Source organism: Nyctereutes procyonoides, unplaced genomic scaffold (assembly GCF_905146905.1).
Source record: "Nyctereutes procyonoides isolate TBG_1078 unplaced genomic scaffold, NYPRO_anot_genome, whole genome shotgun sequence".
Taxonomy (NCBI): domain Eukaryota; kingdom Metazoa; phylum Chordata; class Mammalia; order Carnivora; family Canidae; genus Nyctereutes; species Nyctereutes procyonoides.
The window spans coordinates 9,474,662-9,495,297 of NW_026575034.1; the positions used below are offsets into that span (position 1 = coordinate 9,474,662).

Below are 20,636 nucleotides of genomic sequence, written 5' to 3' on the forward strand. Positions count from 1 at the left end.
TGAAAGGTCAGTGTGGTTAGAGTACAAAGCGTGATCCAGAATGAGACTGGTAAACAAAATAAGGATATAGTATTCGAGGCCTTGGAGGTCATGATGAGGATTGTAGCCTTTACCTAAGAGCAATGGAACCTTAAGGAAGGGTTTTCAGCAGGAAGGTACCATGCCCAGGGGTATTTAAATACAATACCACGAGTTAAAGCTGAATTAGTTTTTCCTCCAGAATAAGGGAAATTAGTAATTACCATCACATCAGCCCAATATTTTGAGGGTACTAAGTAAAAACAGTAATCTTTAACACTTCCTCTGTTTAATTTCCTGAGTAAGATGGAAAACTAAATTAAATCTTGCTTACTGGTGTTAACAGTGAGCTCAACTCATTCCTGGAATCGTGAGTCAGTTTCTTTACGACCTATATACACCTTTTCTCAATTTAAGATTCTAAAAGTGTTAGTGTCAGAAATGAAATCTCAACTACAAAAAAAAATTTATTAAGTGTGAAAGCAAAACAGGTACATCTATTTAAATATTTTTTTACATATTTATAGATAAAACAAACACAAATAACTTATCAAAAATTACAAGTTTAAAGAATAGTACTATTTTGAAACAACCAATAAAAGTATTTGAAAATACCACATTTTATCCATAATTAGTTAATATTATCTCCAAAAAAATGTAACTTGTATTTTCTTGTGAAAAATATACGTTTTTTTAGATGTCTGGCAAGATTGTTCAGGAACAGTCCATCTTGCTAAATCTAAAAGTGTAATGCCTTTATTGAGAACTTCTGCTTTTACCAAATAGCTTTAAAAACCACTTGCGTTTTCCTTTGGGCTTAGGTGAACTCTGAATCTTCACTTCACTTGCAGACCACAGGGCATCAACATAAACACAAGCAAGTCAGTGAGAGTTTGGGGTTGCTTTTCTTCATACTGATCGAAGGACCTTCTCCTTTGCTGGGTGGAAGACCATGGTGTATTGTGATGTCCAATCTACTGCACAGGGCTTCACCAAGCCAAAGCAGCCACACTGAAAGAAATCTGCGAGGTTCTGTGTGAACCCAAGGCTGCCAAGGAAGAAAGAGAACACATCATACTACATTTCCTGTTTACCTTTTGACAAACATTCATTCAAACCAGAAACATTCACTGAGAGTTTAAAATATACAACGTCCTTTGAAGATCCTGTAGCAGGAATCCAGAGATGAATCAGAGAGTTCCCCAGCTTACAGGCCATTAAAACTGAAGCCCAGTTCCATTTCTGGACCTGAATCCCTATTTTGAGATTCCCTGGCTTCTGCCCAGCAACTTACTTTCCTTCTGAGTCCCCCACTCACTGCAACAGTGGCTGGCATCAATAAGTGTCCTTCTTTCCATTCCCACTGCCCTGATTCAGATTTTGATAATCTCAAAGGCCAGATAGGCCAGAAACATTATAGTCAACAAAATGGGTTTTTTCCTAAACTTTTTTTTAAAGATTTTATTTATTTATTCATGAGACAGAGAGAGAGAGAGAGAGAAAGAGAGAGATAGAGGCAGAGAAAGAAGCAGGCTCCATGCAGGGAGCCTGATGTGGGACTCGATCCCGGGTCTCCAGGATCACGCCCTGGGCTGAAGGTGGCGCTAAACTGCTGAGCCACCCGGGCTGCCCTTTCCTAAACTTCCTAAGTAAAACATGGCTCTGTCTTAATTCCTTCCAATTATTATTATTTTTTAATAATCCAGGTCTTTTGTCTTTTTTTCAGACCCATCATACCATGAATTCAGAGGGAATGGGTTCCAGCAGCTCAGGGTCCTTTCTATTGGCTCCCACGAAGTGCAACACTTCTCTGGGTGGAGCAGGCTGGCACTACAGTTGAAGCCGAGTACCTTTCCCCTTGGCTTCCTTCTTTTTCTGATCATTTTCCTTCCCATGCTTCAGGAAGCTATCTCAGCTCCTAGAGTGCTTGATATGCCCACTAAGCACGTTAGTTTTCTTGGCAGGAATCTTGCCCTTGTGTGTTTACGACAATGCCAACAGCATGCTGGGTGACACCGTAGACTCTCATGGTTCTGCCCTGCTAACATTCATGGGGCGCTGCTTTCTGAACAGCGCCCCTTCCCTTGATGTCTATGTTATCACCTTTCTTGTAGATTCACATGTATGTGGCCAAAGAAACAACTCCATGTTTTCTGAAAGGCCTAGAGAACATATGGTGGGTGCCTCTCTTCTTTTCTGTGGTGCTGGCGAATTACTGGAAGATGGTGATTCCAGCCAAAAGGAAGGTGATTCCAGCCAAAAGGAAGGAAGCTCCTTCCAATTAATCTTACCTATAGGACACTGTCTGGTCCTCTAAAAACCCAAACCCAACCCCTTATCAAAACCCACCCCCCCGTACACATTAAAACATAACTGCGCACAAGGATGATTATGCCACGGCTGCTGCTGTAAGAGTCATCAGGAAAGTATCATCGCCACTCCTAGGAAGAGCGGCTCCAGAGCTACTGCATGAGTACGAGTAACTTAAGGTAAGAGAAAAGAGACAATTTGGGCAGGTTTTGGAAGCTAGATGCAAAGCAGCTCTAAAGCTTTCCCATTTGCTCCCCCAGCTTGCGCTGCCATTACTCAGTAATCCCCAGCTCTCTCATCTCAGGCTCTTAGTTCCAACATGCCCAGCTCTCTCATCTCAGGCTCTTAGTTCCCTCTTTAGGGCCTGAAATACCCTCCAGTCCCTCTCCATCAAGCCCGACCCCACATCTTTCAGGGCTCAGCTGAAAATTCCAACTCAGTCACAAAGGCTTTCATCCTTTAATGGAGTAAATATTTATCCCTCTGGTTAAACTAGGGAAAAAGGGACTTTATTATCATTGCCAATCTGAAACAATCGTCACAAGCTTAGCACCACTGGTCACCCTCCATCACCTTAGTCATCTCTTCCCATTTAAGTCAATTCCTCTCCTCTCTAAACACAGATCATAGTCATATCCCAGGCTCTGATTTCCTTGTCTAACAGCCTAACAGTTTCATCTTGTACCACTGGTGTGCTTTAAAATAGACTGCTCGTGAGATATGCAAGTGAGCGTTAAATCCCCAGAGGGCTCAGAGTCACCTCTGCAGCACTCCCAGCCTCCAAGACCCCGATATACATGACAGGGAGATAAGCTTCAAAGCCCGATCATTCATATCATAAGATGACAGCCTTCCTACAAACATTCTCATTTTCAACGGAGGACAGGTTTTATACAACCAGTACTCTGGAGAAAACACACCCCAAACCTGACACAGGTGGGCACATTAAGCACAGGGCTGAAAGAATTATGGCGATAGAAAGGCAGGTTGAAAATCTTGGCAAAGCTCACAATCTAATGCTTTCTGCAGAGCCTTGTGGCTGGAATTCTCAGCCACGTGTTTGATTATCTCACACAGACTTCATGCCAGCAACATGCAATCTTGTGACCATGTGGCTGGACTTGAGAGATTCCCCATCTTGGCAAAACTTCAAAGTCATTTAACTATTTGTGCTGAGCCCAGGAGACTAAGTCTTAAATTCCCACCACCTCAGGGCTCATGACCTTGCCTCTCACCTCCTGTCACCGAGGCTTCCAAGACTCCACCAGACAGCAGGTCAGAGAGCAACACTGCCTGGGTGCTGGCAGTAGGCTGGGAAACCAATGGCTAGGCTAGCATCCTCCATAGGACACAGTGGCCAAAATACCTCTGACTTACTTGTATGGGGTCCTCCTGAGGGACAATGTCTGTTTCATATGTCGGCTCTGCTTCAGCAGGCTGGTTCTCTCGTGGGAGGTCAGGCCCAGAAAAGCAATCTGCAAAAGAAGGTTGGAAGGTACATGAAAAATCCCATTCTGCTGAGGGTCTGTCACAATTAGTGCATCACAGGACAGCAGTAAAATACAATATGACCTAGCCTTCTAGCCCAGGACCACAGTGAGGACAATGACTCAGCAACTCCAAATGAGACTAAGTAAATCTAGTAGTTGAGCATTTTTTTTTAAAAGTTCATTTGTTTATTTTTCAGTAATCTCTACACCCAACATGGGTGAGCTTGAACTCACAACCCCAAGATTAAGAGTCCCACACTCTTCTAACTGAGCCAGCCAGGTGCCCCGAGCACTTATTTTTTTGATTGTCTGTTTTTAATTATCCTTCAACAAAGCAGTCCTGAAATAACTGCTTTGGCAATTCAAGCCATGGCTGACAAGCCTATTTAGATTCTCAACACATTCAGCATGTAAGTTTTAGATGAATACAACTATATAAGGTCAGTATTACTGCAATTATCTCAACTTGTACATGCTGCTTCTCATCTCTTTGGAAAGGGCCAAATGAAAAGGTTAATCTGAAGTGAAGGACGTTTAAATCCATAATCTGGGGAAGAGTAAAAGTTAAGGTAACTTAAAAACTCCCAAATCATTAAAACCTTACTATTCACTGCGTTACTCCGTTTAATCCTCAAAACAACTCAAACATCAAGTTCCTTATTCATAAAACAGAGATTACCACACCATCCTCCTTCATCATATTGTTGAGGGATCTGACATAATATATTTAAAATACCCAGTGGAGAGGCTTCTAGAGGTGAAGTAACTGGTCCAAGGTCAGATAGCTTTGAAAGTAGAACTGAGGTGGACACCTCAGTCAGTGTGAGAATCAAGTTCATGGTCCTTACCACAGTCTATGCTCAGTTTGACTTGCTGTACATAGTCAAACCCATGACTCACTAAACAGTCAGCAAATGAAAGGCTTCAAACTGAACTGTTTTACTAAGAAAGCAACTTTACTCTGAATTCCTGTATCTGAAAACTATCCAAAACTCGGAGTTCATTTTCCTACCTTAGAAAGTATAAAAAACACTAAGCTTTCTTTAAAAAATTGAGCTATAGGGATCCCTGGGTGGCGCAGCGGTTTGGCGCCTGCCTTTGGCCCAGGGCGCGATCCTGGAGACCCCGGATCGGATCCCACGTCGGGCTCCCGGTGCATGGAGCCTGCTTCTCCCTCTGCCTGTGTCTCTGCCTCTCTCTCTCTCTCTCTCTGTGACTATCATAAATAAATAAAAATTAAAAAAAAAAATTAAAAAAAAAAAATTGAGCTATAGTCTCACATACATCTGTACTTGTTCTAAGAGTCCAGAAGAGTAGAAAGATAATTAGACTTGATGTCTCAAATCTTCAACTCTACTTCTAATTTCACCTCTCACCCACCCTATGGCCAAAACAAGGCACTCAACCTCTCACAGGTTTAGTTTTCTCATCTACAAAATGGAGATGCTGCTTTGGCACAGTCTGTACCTCAAATGTTTGTCAGGAAAGTGCTTTGGCGTATGTAACGCGTATGTAACTATTAGGCATTATAAGATATTAATAACCATCAGTGATGCTAATACTTATTCTTCCTGCCTGAATTCATAGATACCAGAGGGGCAGTAGTTGAAGATGAACATTCGGAAGCCTCAATGTGTTAGTATTACCAGCTTCATTCCTTTCTTTAGAATTTTTTCCTTTGTCCATCTTTATTTACTATTATGATTATTATTATAGAATTGGTTACTTCCCTATAAAAGTGGAATGCATTTTGCTTTCAATGAGTAACGTTCTAATTATCTGAGGTCATGGTGATTGGCTCAGACTGATCACACCTCTCTAGACCATGAGGGCAGGCTATGGCAACACCTAGAATTGGGTTATGCTCACAGGGAAAGGAAGGAAACAGGGAAAGGACAGCAGCTTCATGGGAAGCTGAACGTGGTTACTGCCCTGGAGCATGAACCTTCTAATGGCCATGACCCTCTCTGGAAGTATAATTACCATGTCCACTAATTGGTGATGGATTTGGCGTTCCCCCTCCCCTTCTACCCACTTAAGCACTCATAATAAACAGGATAACACACAGGGTTGGAAAAAAAGAGGGAAGATAATCACCTCACAAATGTTTTTAAAAGCATCTCACAATGCTTTTTATATTTTATATCACGTTTTCACACACCATGTGATATAAGTATATGATGAAAAAAGCCTTGAAAAAAAGCCTTCCAGTTCTGATTTCACTACTCACTGAGTGACCCTGAGCAATCCAATTCACCTCTCTGCAACTCTATCCATAAAATAAAAAGGTGAGATTAGATCATTCCTAGGGACATGCTAACAACTTATGCTAACCTTTGAACTATTCTGTGAGAGTAACGTTATCAACTCTATTTTACAGATAAGGAAACTGAAATTCAAGGGTCAAATGACATGCCTACACCCAAAAGAGTAAGTGACAGAGGTGGAACTAAGACCCAAAAGCCTTCCGACTTAAAATTCAAGTCTCTCTATTACAGGCTACTGAAAATTTTACTCAAAGGCATTATAGGAAGACAAATAAATACCTGAAAGAGTTGATTTAATAATAAAAATGTTGACCATGAGAAGTGGAAAGCTGCTAGCATGAAGATATATAAAACCCAAGGGGAACAGGCCACAATCTGATTGAGGTAGGTCCATAGTCCATCTTCTCTGAATGTTGTGGTACAATGATTTGACCAATCTGTGAATTCAAAAAAAAAGGAACTCATTATTTAAAAAGGCAGCAAACTCATGATCATTCTTCAAGAAGATAAAATCACTGCATTTCTATTCAGGGAGAAAATAAGACATGACAACACACACTAGAACCCAAATTTTAAGAATTTATCTTCCAAATGCCAGCTTAACCAACAAAGTAAACAAACAGTACCTCACTGCTCATAAGGGCTATGACAGCACTGCACTGGTGGGGTGGGCAATAAAGGAATAAAAGCAAAAATGGTCCATAAGACCACCACTAAAACCATCATAATCAGCATAAAATAAACTCTCCAAAGTTAACTCTTCAAGGACTTGATAACAGAGAATAGCTATATTTAATAAATATCTTAGAAAATTCATCATCTTATCCAGGATACACAGCAAGACAGGAGTCTGTTATAGCACTGAATAAACTCTTAAGGGTTCATATTAACAGGCCATTGCTGTAGGCACAAGAAATCCTGTAAGCACCCAGATACCATCAGAACACAACCTAACGGCATAAGGTTACTGGGTGTATTTCTGCGTTGGCACCATGATTTACACTGTAGAGAGAAAAAGTCCAGGTAAGGGAATCATGAGACATCCTAGGAAAAGAATAAAGACCAAGATGCATATGGTCAGTTTCTCCCTAGAAAACCCATATGTCGATTCAAACAGAGGACTTCCCTATGGCCTTCATGACCCCTAAGTCAATCTTCAAGGTTTTGTAAAGCCAGTGACTTTTGTGGGCACCATGACCATTTACAAAGGGTGAATTATTTTTGAAATAAGAATTCTGTAAATTTGCACCTTGAGGTTTCGTATATGCCTCTGACAATTTGATAAGTAATTTCAGACATTTTCCCAAAGCAGCACTTTAAGAGCTCCTAGGACAGAAAGAAAATGAGTCCCTGACTTTTACTATCACCTGTCTGTCCATTTTAGTCTTAAAAATCTATGCTTTCATGACTGTATGTCAGAAGCATACTAAGGGCAATCATCACGAGTAACAATCAAGGCAACAAGTTAAGGCAAATTATGCTTTCTTTAGAGCTTCTCATTAGGAGAGCAGACAAAGATGCATCCCATGCACCTGATGTGACAAAAAAAAAAAAAAGAATATAATTCCAGCAGGCAGAGGAAACGGCTACTGCATGGTAAAGAACACCTATTTGCTCCCAGCTTATATTTCTACTGCTCTCTTCTGGGAATCTTTGTGATAATACAGCATGACCTCAAAGTGAAATTTTCATAGGAGTGATTTCAGATTTAATGTCAAAGATTTGGCTACAAACGGCCACGTACGTTAATCTTATGCAATGTAAAACTGTAATATGTACAAATAACACGTTCTGGTCTGGTGGTCATTGGCTAATGACAGGGGACTCCTACTATTCCAAGCTGACCGTTCTCATCTTCAGATAGATCTAATAGTTACGATGTGATCTTTCTAAACACTGATCTAAAATCTTTCTCCCTGTACCTTGTAGGATGCTGACACTTTCTGGGTGTCCACACCCTGAAAGTAGACCTCACAAATGATGAAATGGATGGAGGCTGCCCAGAGCTGGAAGTAGCTGCAGCTAGCTCACATGAGGGAAGAGTGTGCACATCAGGGCTTTGGCAACAGCAATGTGAGTGGTAAACAAAGAGGGTGGGATGGCAGTGAGACCTCCTTAGAAAAATGAAGCACAAGTTCATTTTTTTTCCAACTGTGAAATAATGATAAATGACACAATGTACTCATTGAGTGTAAAGAAATATTGTCAGGAGACAAATGGGATAAAGGTAACAAAACATGTTCAGCCAGTCTACATGGTTGCACGCGAATATAAAGTGGGGCCATTTTCTAAGAAACAAAATATAAAATTGGATCAGAGCCAGAGAATAGAGAGAAAGAAGAGGGAAGAACCGATGCATGTAATAAGAAAGCAATTTGGAGGGATCCCCGGGTGGCGCAGCAGTTTAGCGCCTGCCTTTGGCCCAGGGCGCGATCCTGGAGACCCGGGATCGAATCCCACGCCGGGCTCCCGGTGCATGGAGCCTGCTTCTCCCTCTGCCTGTGTCTCTGCCTCTCTCTCTCTCTCTGTGACTATCATAAATAAATAAAAATTAAAAAAAAAAAAAAAAAGAAAGCAACTTGGAAAGAATGAAAGTGATGGAAAATTCCTTTTATCCTTTTCAATAATACAGTCTTACACTGGACACAGCCATCAAACAAAGGTGACTATTTTTAGTGAAGAGAGAAGCGGGAGAGACAAGAGTGGTGTAAAATCTGGCTCCTCTCCCTTGAGGATCAAGTCCAAGGGACAAGCTGGTCCGTGGGCCAGCTTAAAAAGGTTTTCCAGGAATACCCTTTATTGTGAGGCCTTAAAAGGGCAGCTCTTTCATCAGAAAGATGCACCATCAAGAAATCTTTTATTCCTTACCCCACAGGATGTAATTTAAGAGGTTTTTGAATTCCAGAGCTCAGGATTACAGATGGCCTTTGACGAGAAAAGAGATCAGGGATCAGTTAGATCTCTGACAACCAGATCCATTTGAGATGGTGATGGTAACAATGAGCTACAAAAGCATTCCTTACTGATCACTGACGCCCAAAGTGCCAGACAGGGAAAGGAGCTAGCAAGGTAACCCTCTCCATGCCTGTGGCAGGGCAAAAAGAAACCATTTCACATAGATATTAAGAATCTCTAAACATGAAACCCCGAACAAACCAAAACTTGTTAATACTGGAGGTTTCTGGGGAAGGGAACTGGGAGGCTTACGGGCAGAGTAGGAGGATTTATTTTTCAAACACTAAACAGAAGTTCAACCAAAGAAATGGGGAAGGTAAGAAGGGGTGGTACTTAGGATGCTAGGGAAAGAGAAAATAAAGTAGAGAGAACATTTCTAACATCTTCCTGAATCATCCCAGGTTTAGTTCAGGAACTAAAACAGTATTCTACTGGCAAAACCTAAGACCAGAACATCAATGTAACATGGATTATAAGAAGTGGTCAGCAGATTCATAGTGAGGCCAAATTCTCCCAAAGCCTTCAAAATAAATAAATAAATAATCAACAGCTAAGGCCAAAATAAACTACCAGCGCCATAGGTTTTCCCAGATAAGTAACCCACTTCAAGATTTGCAAAGCATAGCCATGTAATTGCTCAGAGCTAAGCTAAAATCCTTCTTGCTTCAATTTAAACCCTGCTCTTCTGGGTTAATCACCTTGGGATAGTCGGATGTCACTCCCTACATGAGCCCCCTACATGCCTGTTCACGCTGCTACTGAGAAGTTATTTTCCCTTCTTAGGGATGCAGAATAAATGGTCTAAGGTTTTCTTCCAAGTCATTATTTCCAAACTTCCAGTGACTATTAGTTGGCCCATAAGCTCTAAGCTGTGACTGGACATTTATCAAATGGCACAGACATTTAGGGTTTTGTTCCTTCTCTCCATGACCACTTCCTCCCACCTTCAACCTCTCCACTGCCAATCTGTTCTTTTTCCTATTTTTACTTATCACTTCCCTAGCTCTGTTCCTGAACAGCTAATTTTTCCTCACTTCACTAGGTGATAAATCTATACTTTGCCTCAAATGAATTTGTATTGCTGACCATTTCTCAATTTATCACTTTAGGTGAGGTACAATCTTTTCCCAAGGGTGGACAACTAACCTCTTTCAAGCATTTCTTGCAGCTTCCCATTGCTGAGTCTCAGAGGCAGCATCTTACTTTTATCAGGAGTATGTTTTATTGTCACCCAGTCAGAATGTGAATATACAAAAATTTACCAAGAAAAATTCGTGTGGGTACGGGTTTATGAGTTTGCTATATGAAAATATTATACTTACAGATGAAAGACTCATACATAATCCAATCACAAACGATGGAAAGAAAAAATAAGAAGAATATGTAATAGCGATGATTGCCAAAACCTATATCAAAAAGAAAAAACATATTTAATACTTTCTTACAATGATTTTCCAGATCAAGACTTTATTAATAACTTTCCTGTCAAAAGCCTTCACCAAAGTAAAAAGTAAATATGCTTATGCTTTGCTTTTAAATAATATTAAACCAAAACCAAATAGCTCTATTACGTCATGGTCAACTGTCCATGATAACTGGACTAATATTTATTTGTTGCTTACCTAAAAGACATCTTTCTTGAACAGAACAAGATTTACTAAACATGTGTAGTTCTAGGATGGCCTATACTGCATTGGAGGAAGGGGAGAAGGAAGGACTTCGGGCAAATCATACCCTATCTCTTCCTTCCATGGAACAAGTTTAAGAAGTATAATTTCTGTAAATCAAGGATCCACTTGATAAGGGTAATAGAGAAAATGAATGTAAGAGCAGCAAAAAGATATGCTGCAGAAGACTAAACACAGGAAAAAAGGGTCAACCTGCAGGCTAAGGTGTACAGAAGTGAAGTAAGGGCGAGGGTGCCAAGCAACCAAGTCTCACTGTTGTGTATGTGGCTCTCTAGACGCTGGAGTTGAGAGCACTTTGATGCTAATGACACAGAAGTACCACCATGTCCCCACTTTCTATGGCAGCAATGCCTAGCAGAAGGAGCAATGCCCACTGCAATGGGAAGACCTAGGTTCAAAGAGGAGTAGTTGTGTTAAGTATTTAAGTTAATGCCTTAACTTCTCTGATCCAGTGTTCTTGTTTTTAATCTGGGGATAAGATCTCTTCTGCCTGCTTCATAGGCCTAAGGCAACCAAATAAGAAGATGCATGTGAGACCACTAAGTTAAATGTAGCATAATAAAAATACATGGGCTCAACACTGTTGCTTTTTCCATGTCCACTCCAAGCTGCTATAATGCTAACCATCCCATCTTTACGGTGGGATGAGGTCCATGAAGCTTGGAGCTCCAGAATAGTGGAGTACATCAAATGCACCAAAGAAACCTGAGTAAAGCCACCTTTTGTTCAAGATTATAAAAGAATATCCTCTGTTGAAGACAATGACCACAGTTCCTCTGAAGTTCCTCATAATAAACCCCTGGTTTTTACAGTGACCACTCAGAGGAAACTTGGGGCTACAGACCACGACAAGGAATACTCCCTATTATCTCTGGTTCTGGCTCCTACCTGAGCTTTGAAGGAGACAAGTGGAGAAGTAAATGAGAGAGACAAGTCACAAGACATGGTAAGAACCTCGTAATTTGGTATAGAAGACTGACATTACTAAAATAACCTCAAGCAAATAATTTACCTTTTCTATTTTTTCACCTCTAAAATGCAGATAGTAATACCAACCACACAGGTTGTGCCCTGATGATCAAATAGGATACTATATTCAAAAGTGCTTTATAAATTCTAAAATACTATACAAATGACATTATTATTATCAACATTGACAGCTTTCCAAAAGTGTTATACCAGGAAGATTCTCTGACAAGGAAGAGCTACAAAGCACACCCCCCTTAGATGCCCTTCCATTTTTTTCTATGAATCATAAACATAGCTAAATATACACTTAACTTCATAGTGTTAACTGAAAAAATTCAATCTCTCACCTATGCACCGTCCAGTCCACAAACAATGCTGATCATATCGAGCGACACAGGAGTTACACACATGGCAATGAAGTGACCTTAATGGCTTCCTTATCTAAGTGGGCAATTAAGACAGGTCCAAGCAAAAATCAGTGTCTTAAAGTGGTGACAAATCACAAGCAAAATCTTACTCCTAAATCATAAAGACATGGGCACAAATAATCCTAAATAGATCATCAGTTCACGCAGAGGCTCTGGCATGCCTTATTAATATTTACTTCCATGTATCTGATTTTGATTAGGCCATCACTAGAAGGGATTGGACTTCCAGAACCTATTCACACTGATGAAGGGGAAGTGAGGCAGTACCAGGCAGCAGAATGAGCACTGGATTAAGAAAAAGGAAAAAGGACACCCAGTTACATTTCCAGCTCTGCCAATAATCTGGGGGAAGTTAATTCCTCTCTCTAGGCGTTGATTCATCAATTGCAAAATGACAGGTTTCAGTAAGTGGTTTCTAGGGTCACTGTGAGCCTCTGACTTGAAGTTAGTTTTAATATATGCTTTATGGCAGGAAAAAGCAATCAAAACACACTACGGATCATTCACAGATTTAACCATAGGCAACTTTAAAAAACTATGAACATCATTCCCTCAATATGCTTAAGGCAGAAAACTATCCTGATAGTAATACAAAATTAGAACCTGGTAGAAACAAAGGTGTACAAATATACCATGAAGATTTAACAAAGGCTTACATGACAAATGCTACCAAGAATTTGCTTTCTTACTATAGGAAAAAATTATTTAAAAAAAGACTCACAAGACATGATGTACAAAATGTTCTGAAGTCCAGACAGCCAGTCTCTGCAAGGGTGATGATATTCTGAAAGGCATGAAATTTGACCATATGATTTCGTTTTGCTAAGAAATATATAATGCATGGTTATATACCATTCTCACAGCTCTCTCTCCAAACTGAGGCAGCCAGAAAAGCAATTTGGAATACTTGCCACCAAATCATTCTGTACCTGAAAATAATGTGACTTTTCAAGGCTGCACTTTCAACCATAGCCAATAAATTAGAATGCACAAAAATTATACCTCCCCTTCTCTCCATGAATGGCAAGCACCTTCCAGTTATAATCTGCTAGGGAAAAATAAACACACACATATATACCCATAAAAAAGAAACAAAACCCATCAGTATACATCAGAACTGATGGTTATAAGCACCATGGACTCGTCCTTTCAGGAACACTGGCTAGAGGAACACAGACAACGATGCTCTCCCCAATTTCTAAACCTTTGCAAGCAAAGGATAATAGTCAACTGACACCTTCACTTCTGAGGAAGAGAAAGGTCAATGAGGCGCCCTCTTGCCCCTGCTTGGTTACTCTCCATGTATTTTACTGAGGAACTGAAATGATCATTATCTAAGTGTGTTACTAAAAAGAAATTTAGATCAGGTTCACTAACAAATTACATTTGAAGAAGTCTTGGTGGGTATGACTTTAAGAGAAAATAAAAATATGTTTTAAAACTTTCACATAAATAAGTGAAAGAGAGTAACAGTGGACCAATCTCAACTTTGTTGATATATGCTGCATCTATTATATGCTGGGCACTAGAGAGGCAGCCATGGCAAACATGAATGTTACTAATTAAAAAAATAATAATAATAACATTACAAAAAAAGCTCACCGTTTTCCTTTCTTCTTCTGAAGCTTTGGTGAAGCCTGGATCAGTTGCCCAAGTCTTATAGAAAAAGTAGAGGAAGCCTATTATGCTGAGAAGGAAAGCAAAATAGAAAGGAGTGCCTGCTAGATGTGAAAGCCTCGTTAAGGAATATATCAGCTTCCATTAAGAACAGTGTAATTATGACATAAGCAAATTTCATCACTGGTGCCTAAGAATCTCTCTGCATTCTATCCTCACTTTCCATTATCTATACACATCCCTGCCCCCAAACCTGGCTCCACCCTATGTTCTAAACCTACAGGAATTTGCTCATAGTTGCTAATAATTAATCCCTCCTGATTAGCTGAAACTCATGAAATATTGATAGGAATAGTTGCAATCTATGAGGTACATCCTGAGGGCTTAAAACCATTCTAGATCCAAATAAAGTAATCTCTGACGGTGTAACTATGGCTCTCCTGTAAGCATCTAAAAGAATATTTTATCATTTTAACAAAATAATTCAAAGAAACAAACCACTTGATTCAGATTCCAACTAAAAATATTTCTTTACACATTAGATTAATGCTTGCAAAAATTTCCTAATAGAAAGTTTAAAAATGAATCCTTGTCATCTTTTAGGCTGCATTAATTTAGAAATACACACAAAAAATTGCTTTTTGCAAAGTAATTACAAATCAAATTCTATTTGAGGAAAAGAATACATTATGGGCACATTAAGATAAAAAGTATTTCAAGGATAAATATTACCCATTTTGAAATGGTACAAATTCGTTGTATAAAATGTAAAATTTTGCTCCAGGGAAAGAATGAAGGTGCACTGAGCAATAAGCCAATGCACCAGTAGTAAACCAATTCTCCTTGCCCAATTTAAATCATTATCAACACAGTAACTATCTGCCTTCCAAGGACTTATCCAGCTGTCTTTAAAAAAAAAAAAAAAAAAAAAAAGAGGGGATCCCTGGGTGGCTCAGCGGTTTCGCGCCTGCCTTTGGCCCAGGGCATGATCCTGGAGTCCTGGGATAGAGTCCCACGTTGGGCTCCCTGCATGGAGCCTGCTTCTCCCTCTGCCTGTGTCTCTGCCTCTCTCTCTGCGTCTGTCATAAATAAATAAAAATAAATCTTAAAAAAAAAGATTTTATTTATTTATTTGAAGGAGGAAGAAAGAGCTCAAGCATAAGCATGAGCACAAGCAGGGAGGGGGTGGAGGGCAGAGGGAGAGGGAGAAGCAGGCTTCCCGGTGAGCAGGTGAGCAGGAAGCCTGATGAGGGACTTGATCCCAGGACCCTGAGATCATGACCTGAACTGAAGGTAGACACTCAACCAACTGAGCCACCCAGGTGCCTGTAGAACAGTCTTAAGCCAAACTCTGGACTGGAACAGGCCATGAAATAGACTCTAAACCCCTGCTATTCAAAGTATGGTCCATGGAATCACAGCAATGGCTTTACCTGGTAGCTTATGAGAAAGGCAGAACTTCAGACCTCACTCCAGATCTGTAGAACCAAACTCTGGATCCTTAGGGGATCCATGCACATAATACAGTTCGAGAAGCACTGATCTGACCCCAGAAAAACCAGCCAACAACCACATCTGGCTCAGGTAGGTTAAATGCTGGTTAAATGTATCAGTTGGCCTGCAGAAAGGTCTGGCTTTAAGATAGGATCTAGAAGAGTTGTGTGGCATTCAATTCCAACAAATAAAGCTTACTTAGAATGGATTAAGAATACTGTTACAGAGTACGTAAGTCAAGACCTTTAGTTAAAGAAACACATCCTTTCTTCCTTAGAAATCTTGAAGATTTCTAGAATCTTGATCAACACACATGACACATCCTCAAAAATATATTCAGTTGAATCATGATTCCACATACTGAACTGACTGAACTGTGGGCTTCTGTTCTGAATAACTTTCCAAAGAAATCCCAGGAGGTTCCCTGGAGCTTCTCTGAGTAAAATGAATGCATTCTATGCCCTCACATAAAAGTCAAACATTCCTTGCTTCCATGCCCTTGCTTAGTGTGGTAACTCAAATGCTCCCCATTGCCCCCATCTACACTTTGAGGATGTCCAAGCCCTAACTGCCTTTAAGACCTAACTTGGGAAGCCTGGGTGGCTTAGCGGTTTAGCACCTGCCTTCAGCCCAGGGCCTGATCCCGGAGACCTGGGATCGAGTCCCACATCGGGCTCCCTACATGGAGCCTGCTTCTCCCTCTGCCTGTGTCTCTGCCTCTCTCTTTCTCTCTGTGTCTCATGAATAAGTAAATTTAAAAAAAATATTTATTCATTCATGACACACACAGAGAGAGGCACAGACACAGGCAGAGGGAGAAGCAGGCTCCATGTAGGGAGCCCGACGTAGGACTCCATCCAGGGACTCCAGGATCACGCCCTGGGCTGAAGACGGCGCTAAACCGCTGAGCCACCCGGGCTGCCCAAGACCTAACTTATATTCTCCTTCCCCTTGAAGTCTCTTTTCTTTCCTCTTTTTCTTTCTTTCTTTCCTTCTTTTCTCATCTGAGAGAGAGAGAGAGAGCATGAGTTGAAGGTGGAGGACAAAGGAAGGGGGAGAGGGAGAAGCAGACTCCCCACTGAGCAGGGAGCTTGATGTGGGGCTTGATCCCAGGACCTCATGACCTGAGCCAAAGGCAGATGGTTAACTGAACTACCCAGGTGCCCCAAAGATCTTTCCTGATTCCCTAAAGAGAATTCTTTCCCTTCCCTGAATCTAAAAATGCCTGTTCTGTGGTACTTGGACCTTATACACACCTCAGCCTCCCCAGTTAACTGTGACTCTTTGCAGTTAAAGTCTCTCAATACGGAGCTGAAGTTTGCCTTTCTGTAACCTGGACTGTTTTTCATCCTCTAGGTGGTTTTGGCTATACACTGAAAATCTACACTACAGCTGTCCTTAGATCTACCCTACAGAATCCTATTTCTCTGTTCAATAGTTTTATTGAAGGTCCATTCCGTACAGTACACTGACTTCCAAATGATAGACTTCCAAACCCTTGACATTGGAAGGCAGTGCTCACACCTCCAGGATAAGCAGCAACTTTGTTCCTTATACAGCACAGTTCCCTTATGCTTCTGTTTGGTCAATGCCTCTCTCAAAAGAACAGAATTCAAAACACAGCAAGCATACCTCAGGGTGTTCCTGACCAGTGCCAGAGACAGTGTGACTGCTACTGTCCCTCACATGGACATTCAAATCCTTGTATCCCTTGTGGGGAGTACAGTGGCTTCCTTGGCAGCTGTGTCACTCCCTCCCTGAGGCTTTTGGCCAAAGAGCTTACTCTTGAACTTGATCTGAAACTGTGTTACTCCCTCTGCAGCAGGCCAGAACCACAGACATAATTTCTGTGCTTCACCATTTCTGAGTTTTAATCTTCCCTCCAGACACATCAGGAAGGTCATATCTTTTCTATTTGATCCCGCTTCATAAAAGCCAAATATGTTAATTGCCTAACATATAAAAGGCACCAAAAAGAAGTGATCTTCTGAGGAACCAATCTAGAGCTTCCCTTAAAATTAATTTCAACATGCGGCCTTCCACACAGATTTTATCCATAAGAGTAACTAACAATGAAATAGCTATTATTTATAAAATGCTAATTAGACAATGGGGTCAGCATTTTACAGACATCATAACATAATAATCCTTGCAGCCATCCCGTGAACTTGTATGGTTATCCCTCAGGTTTGGTCTTTTTTTTTAATAGCAAAACTGAGACTCAGTGATATTAAATAACGTACCCAATGGTACCAGACGAGTAAGAAAAAGAGCCAAACTCAAACTCATTCTGTCTGATTTCGAAGATGGTAGTCTTTCCACAGTGCCCCAGACACTCAGCCCTTAACAGACTGTGAGAGGGGAAGCTCCCACACGATCCAGGATTGGCAACCTGAGACAAGATTAGTCTAAATACTCAGGATGGGTCTTTACAGGGTGGCATATCCCAGGGCCGTTCTAACAGCATTTAACATTCAGGCTCTAAAAACACTGATCTGAAGGCAAAGTGTGCCACCTACTGACTGACATGAGCTCGCCAGTAGCAGGTTTATCTGGGTGCCCAGATCAAAGGGTTTTCTGCTGTACCTGCAAGTAAAATACCCCATCCTGTCCACTCTGACATCGTAAGAATCTGTCTAGCTTTGGAAATCAATTCTTCTGATGTAATGGCATCTTCACAAATGGGTGACCTGCCTGCGATGAAACTCACTTGAACGCTAAGTTCTGTAGCTGAGGCTCTCAGACTACAGTGGAGCTACATTCCTGTTGATACTGCTTCTGCGACGTTGAAATAATGCAATATAAAAAGTATCTCACTTTTTGTGCAAAAAGCGAAATAATGTGAATTTCGCAAAATTTATAAGTTCATCAAGGAACGATTTTAAAACTGTGTTTACTCCACTGCCACATGGGTTGGTAAACAAAAATATGAGCCATCCCTTAGAATCATGTCAGTTATCCTACAATTTACCAGCCTTGAGATTTCTCCGAGTGGTTTGTGTTGTATATTGTGCTGTTGTTTTATACAGTCGTGGTTACTTATAAAGTATTTTTATATCACATATCATCCAAGCCTTCATTAAGTAGTGGTTTTAAGACTAGTGCTTAAAAAGCTGCTCCCAAATCAGTAATCATAAGACAAAGGCTATACATAATAACATCTGTGAAAGAAGTCAAATGAACTCCATGATATGCTGCACCATTCATTTACACTACAGGAAACTGAAAAAATATTAGAAATAATGCTCAGAAACAAAAAGCATCATTGAAGTATAAACATGCTATAACGAAATGTATGCACTCTGAGAATTCATATGCCCTTCTCACTTTACACTGATTCCCACGAAAAAAATATTTCTGCATTAAGTGTATGCATCTCTCCTACAAACACTACTCTTTCTTTTCAAAATTGCCATTACCAAAAAGGGACACAACACAGAAGTTAAAGGAATGTTTGCAGGTCCATTTCTCTCCATCACATTCCTTCTACCCTGTAAAGAAAATAAGGTTATAATGGCTTTCTAGAATCTCCAGAAAGGAACCTGAAAAGAGGTAGGAAGATAAAAAGGCCTCCCTCCTAATGGGAGCTATAAATAGCTATAAAACCAAGAAGTATCCCCTATCCCCACTTCTGGTGATGAGGTTTGGTCATCCCTAAGAGCACAACACACCCTTACACTGGCCTTGGCCTAAGCCCGGCTCCTCAAGTGATAAACCTATTTCTTAGAGGAGTTTTTTTGTTTAAGACCATGGGCTGTCATCCATTAGTAAGCCAGATAAGAATTAAGTGGGCTGTGACTAGCATTTTTTAGAAAGGAAAAGAGAATAGGATAGAGTAACAAAATTTCAGAATAAAGCATACATCAGGAGCACGGTCTTCTGTTTCACGTTTTGGGTGGCAGTGTAAATGTTTTTTTACTGTGGATTGAGACTCACTGCTGTGGACGGCAGCACTGCGCTGACCACTGCTGAGGACATATTTCCCCCCAATATCCCTCCCATACAGGCCACCTTGGTACCTAGAAGATTTATTAATCAACTGTAACTGCCAACCAAGTTAAAAGAACCATCTGACCTTGAAGAGAGTATCTCAAGGCAATACAACAAATTTTTATGGCTCCGAGTAAACAATAATTCATGCTACTGTTTCTTTCCTGTGAGTAATACTAGACACTACCACTTCCATGGTGTGCTCTGAGATTATTTCCAAAATTGAGAAGATTTTCAACACTAAACATCGGCAACCAGAATAATTAAAATGAATAAAAATATGAGTTGTATTCCCTGGATCTCTCCTAATATCTAAATTTCTAATACTGGCATTACTACTGTTTAAAAGCAAAATGAGATACGTGTTTAAATTTCAGCTTGAAGGATATGAGGAAAGAATAAGATGAACCAAGTCACAAATATCCAAAAAATGGAACTCAGCAGGAAGACTGTTGGTAAGTATATAAGGCTCTTATAACCGACCAAGAACCTAGAAGAAAAAAGGATAAACATATGGTTTTAGTGAAAACAAGTATGGTCCATATTAATTTTAGTTCTAAACCTCCTTAAATAATAACAGTAATAATAACACTCCCACGCCCCCCCAAGTAACAACAATGGTTTTCGGTACTGAGTGCTTCCTATGTGCCTCTTTCCAAGTGGTATAATCAAGAGTTCGCCACCGCCTTGCCCCATTTGACACATGAGAAAAGTAAAGCACTCAGAGATGCATGTTCTAGTTCTTATAACTAACTTCTACATTATTTCATTCTCCATAACTTTCTATTTGCAATGAATCTTTATTGAGATGTATCACATTTGTATTTCTCTTTTTGGCATATCATGCTTCAAATATTCTAAAATGCAAAATTTTAAATACATGGGAGATTGACCTCCATGTCTAACAAACTTCCTTCCAGGGACTAGCAGCATAGTTCTAAAACAAAACAGATGTACACAACCTTAAGTAGTTTCATCCCACAATCAGCCTGAGAAGCTGACACCTGATATAAAAAGATATATAAGGCCTAAAAGTGGCAAAGTCGTCAGAACTCTAACCCTCTTGCTTGGGTAACAAGCAACATGGAAGTCCATATACAATTTACTCAAATGTTAATACTGTAGTTTCAAAAAGGAAAAAAAAAATCTCTTTCATGTTAAAGAATCAATATAGTAAAATCTGTGCATGAATAGAGTTTACCTGGATCTATTTTAAAATTTATGCCAGGAAAAAAACAATGGTTGATGAGAGGTAGGAAAAGGATTTTTTAAAAAGCTATCAACTCACTGATAAGCTTTTATAATTATGCATATGATAAAATATTTCAGAAAAACTAAAGATCCCAAACTTCAGGCATATAAAATGCTGCCAGAGCAGGCCAAATGGAGCCCATGTAACCTCCACAGCAT

The 20,636-nt window shown here is 40.2% G+C and overlaps 1 protein-coding gene across 1 annotated transcript in view; it reads right to left on the bottom strand.

The window, feature by feature from the left end:
• Positions 1-472: 472 nt before the first annotated feature.
• The window catches only part of ZDHHC13 (zinc finger DHHC-type palmitoyltransferase 13), a 47,261-nt gene continuing 27,097 nt past the window's right edge, over positions 473-20,636 (bottom strand). Inside the window, exons 10-17 of the mRNA XM_055317922.1 lie at positions 19,614-19,716; positions 13,728-13,850; positions 12,847-12,909; positions 12,045-12,138; positions 10,363-10,446; positions 6,365-6,522; positions 3,706-3,803; positions 473-1,066 (exon numbers count right to left, since the gene is read on the bottom strand). Of these exons, the coding sequence (XP_055173897.1) occupies positions 928-1,066; positions 3,706-3,803; positions 6,365-6,522; positions 10,363-10,446; positions 12,045-12,138; positions 12,847-12,909; positions 13,728-13,850; positions 19,614-19,716 (862 nt within the window). The 3' untranslated portion in view covers positions 473-927. The remainder of the gene's footprint in view (positions 1,067-3,705; positions 3,804-6,364; positions 6,523-10,362; positions 10,447-12,044; positions 12,139-12,846; positions 12,910-13,727; positions 13,851-19,613; positions 19,717-20,636) is intronic.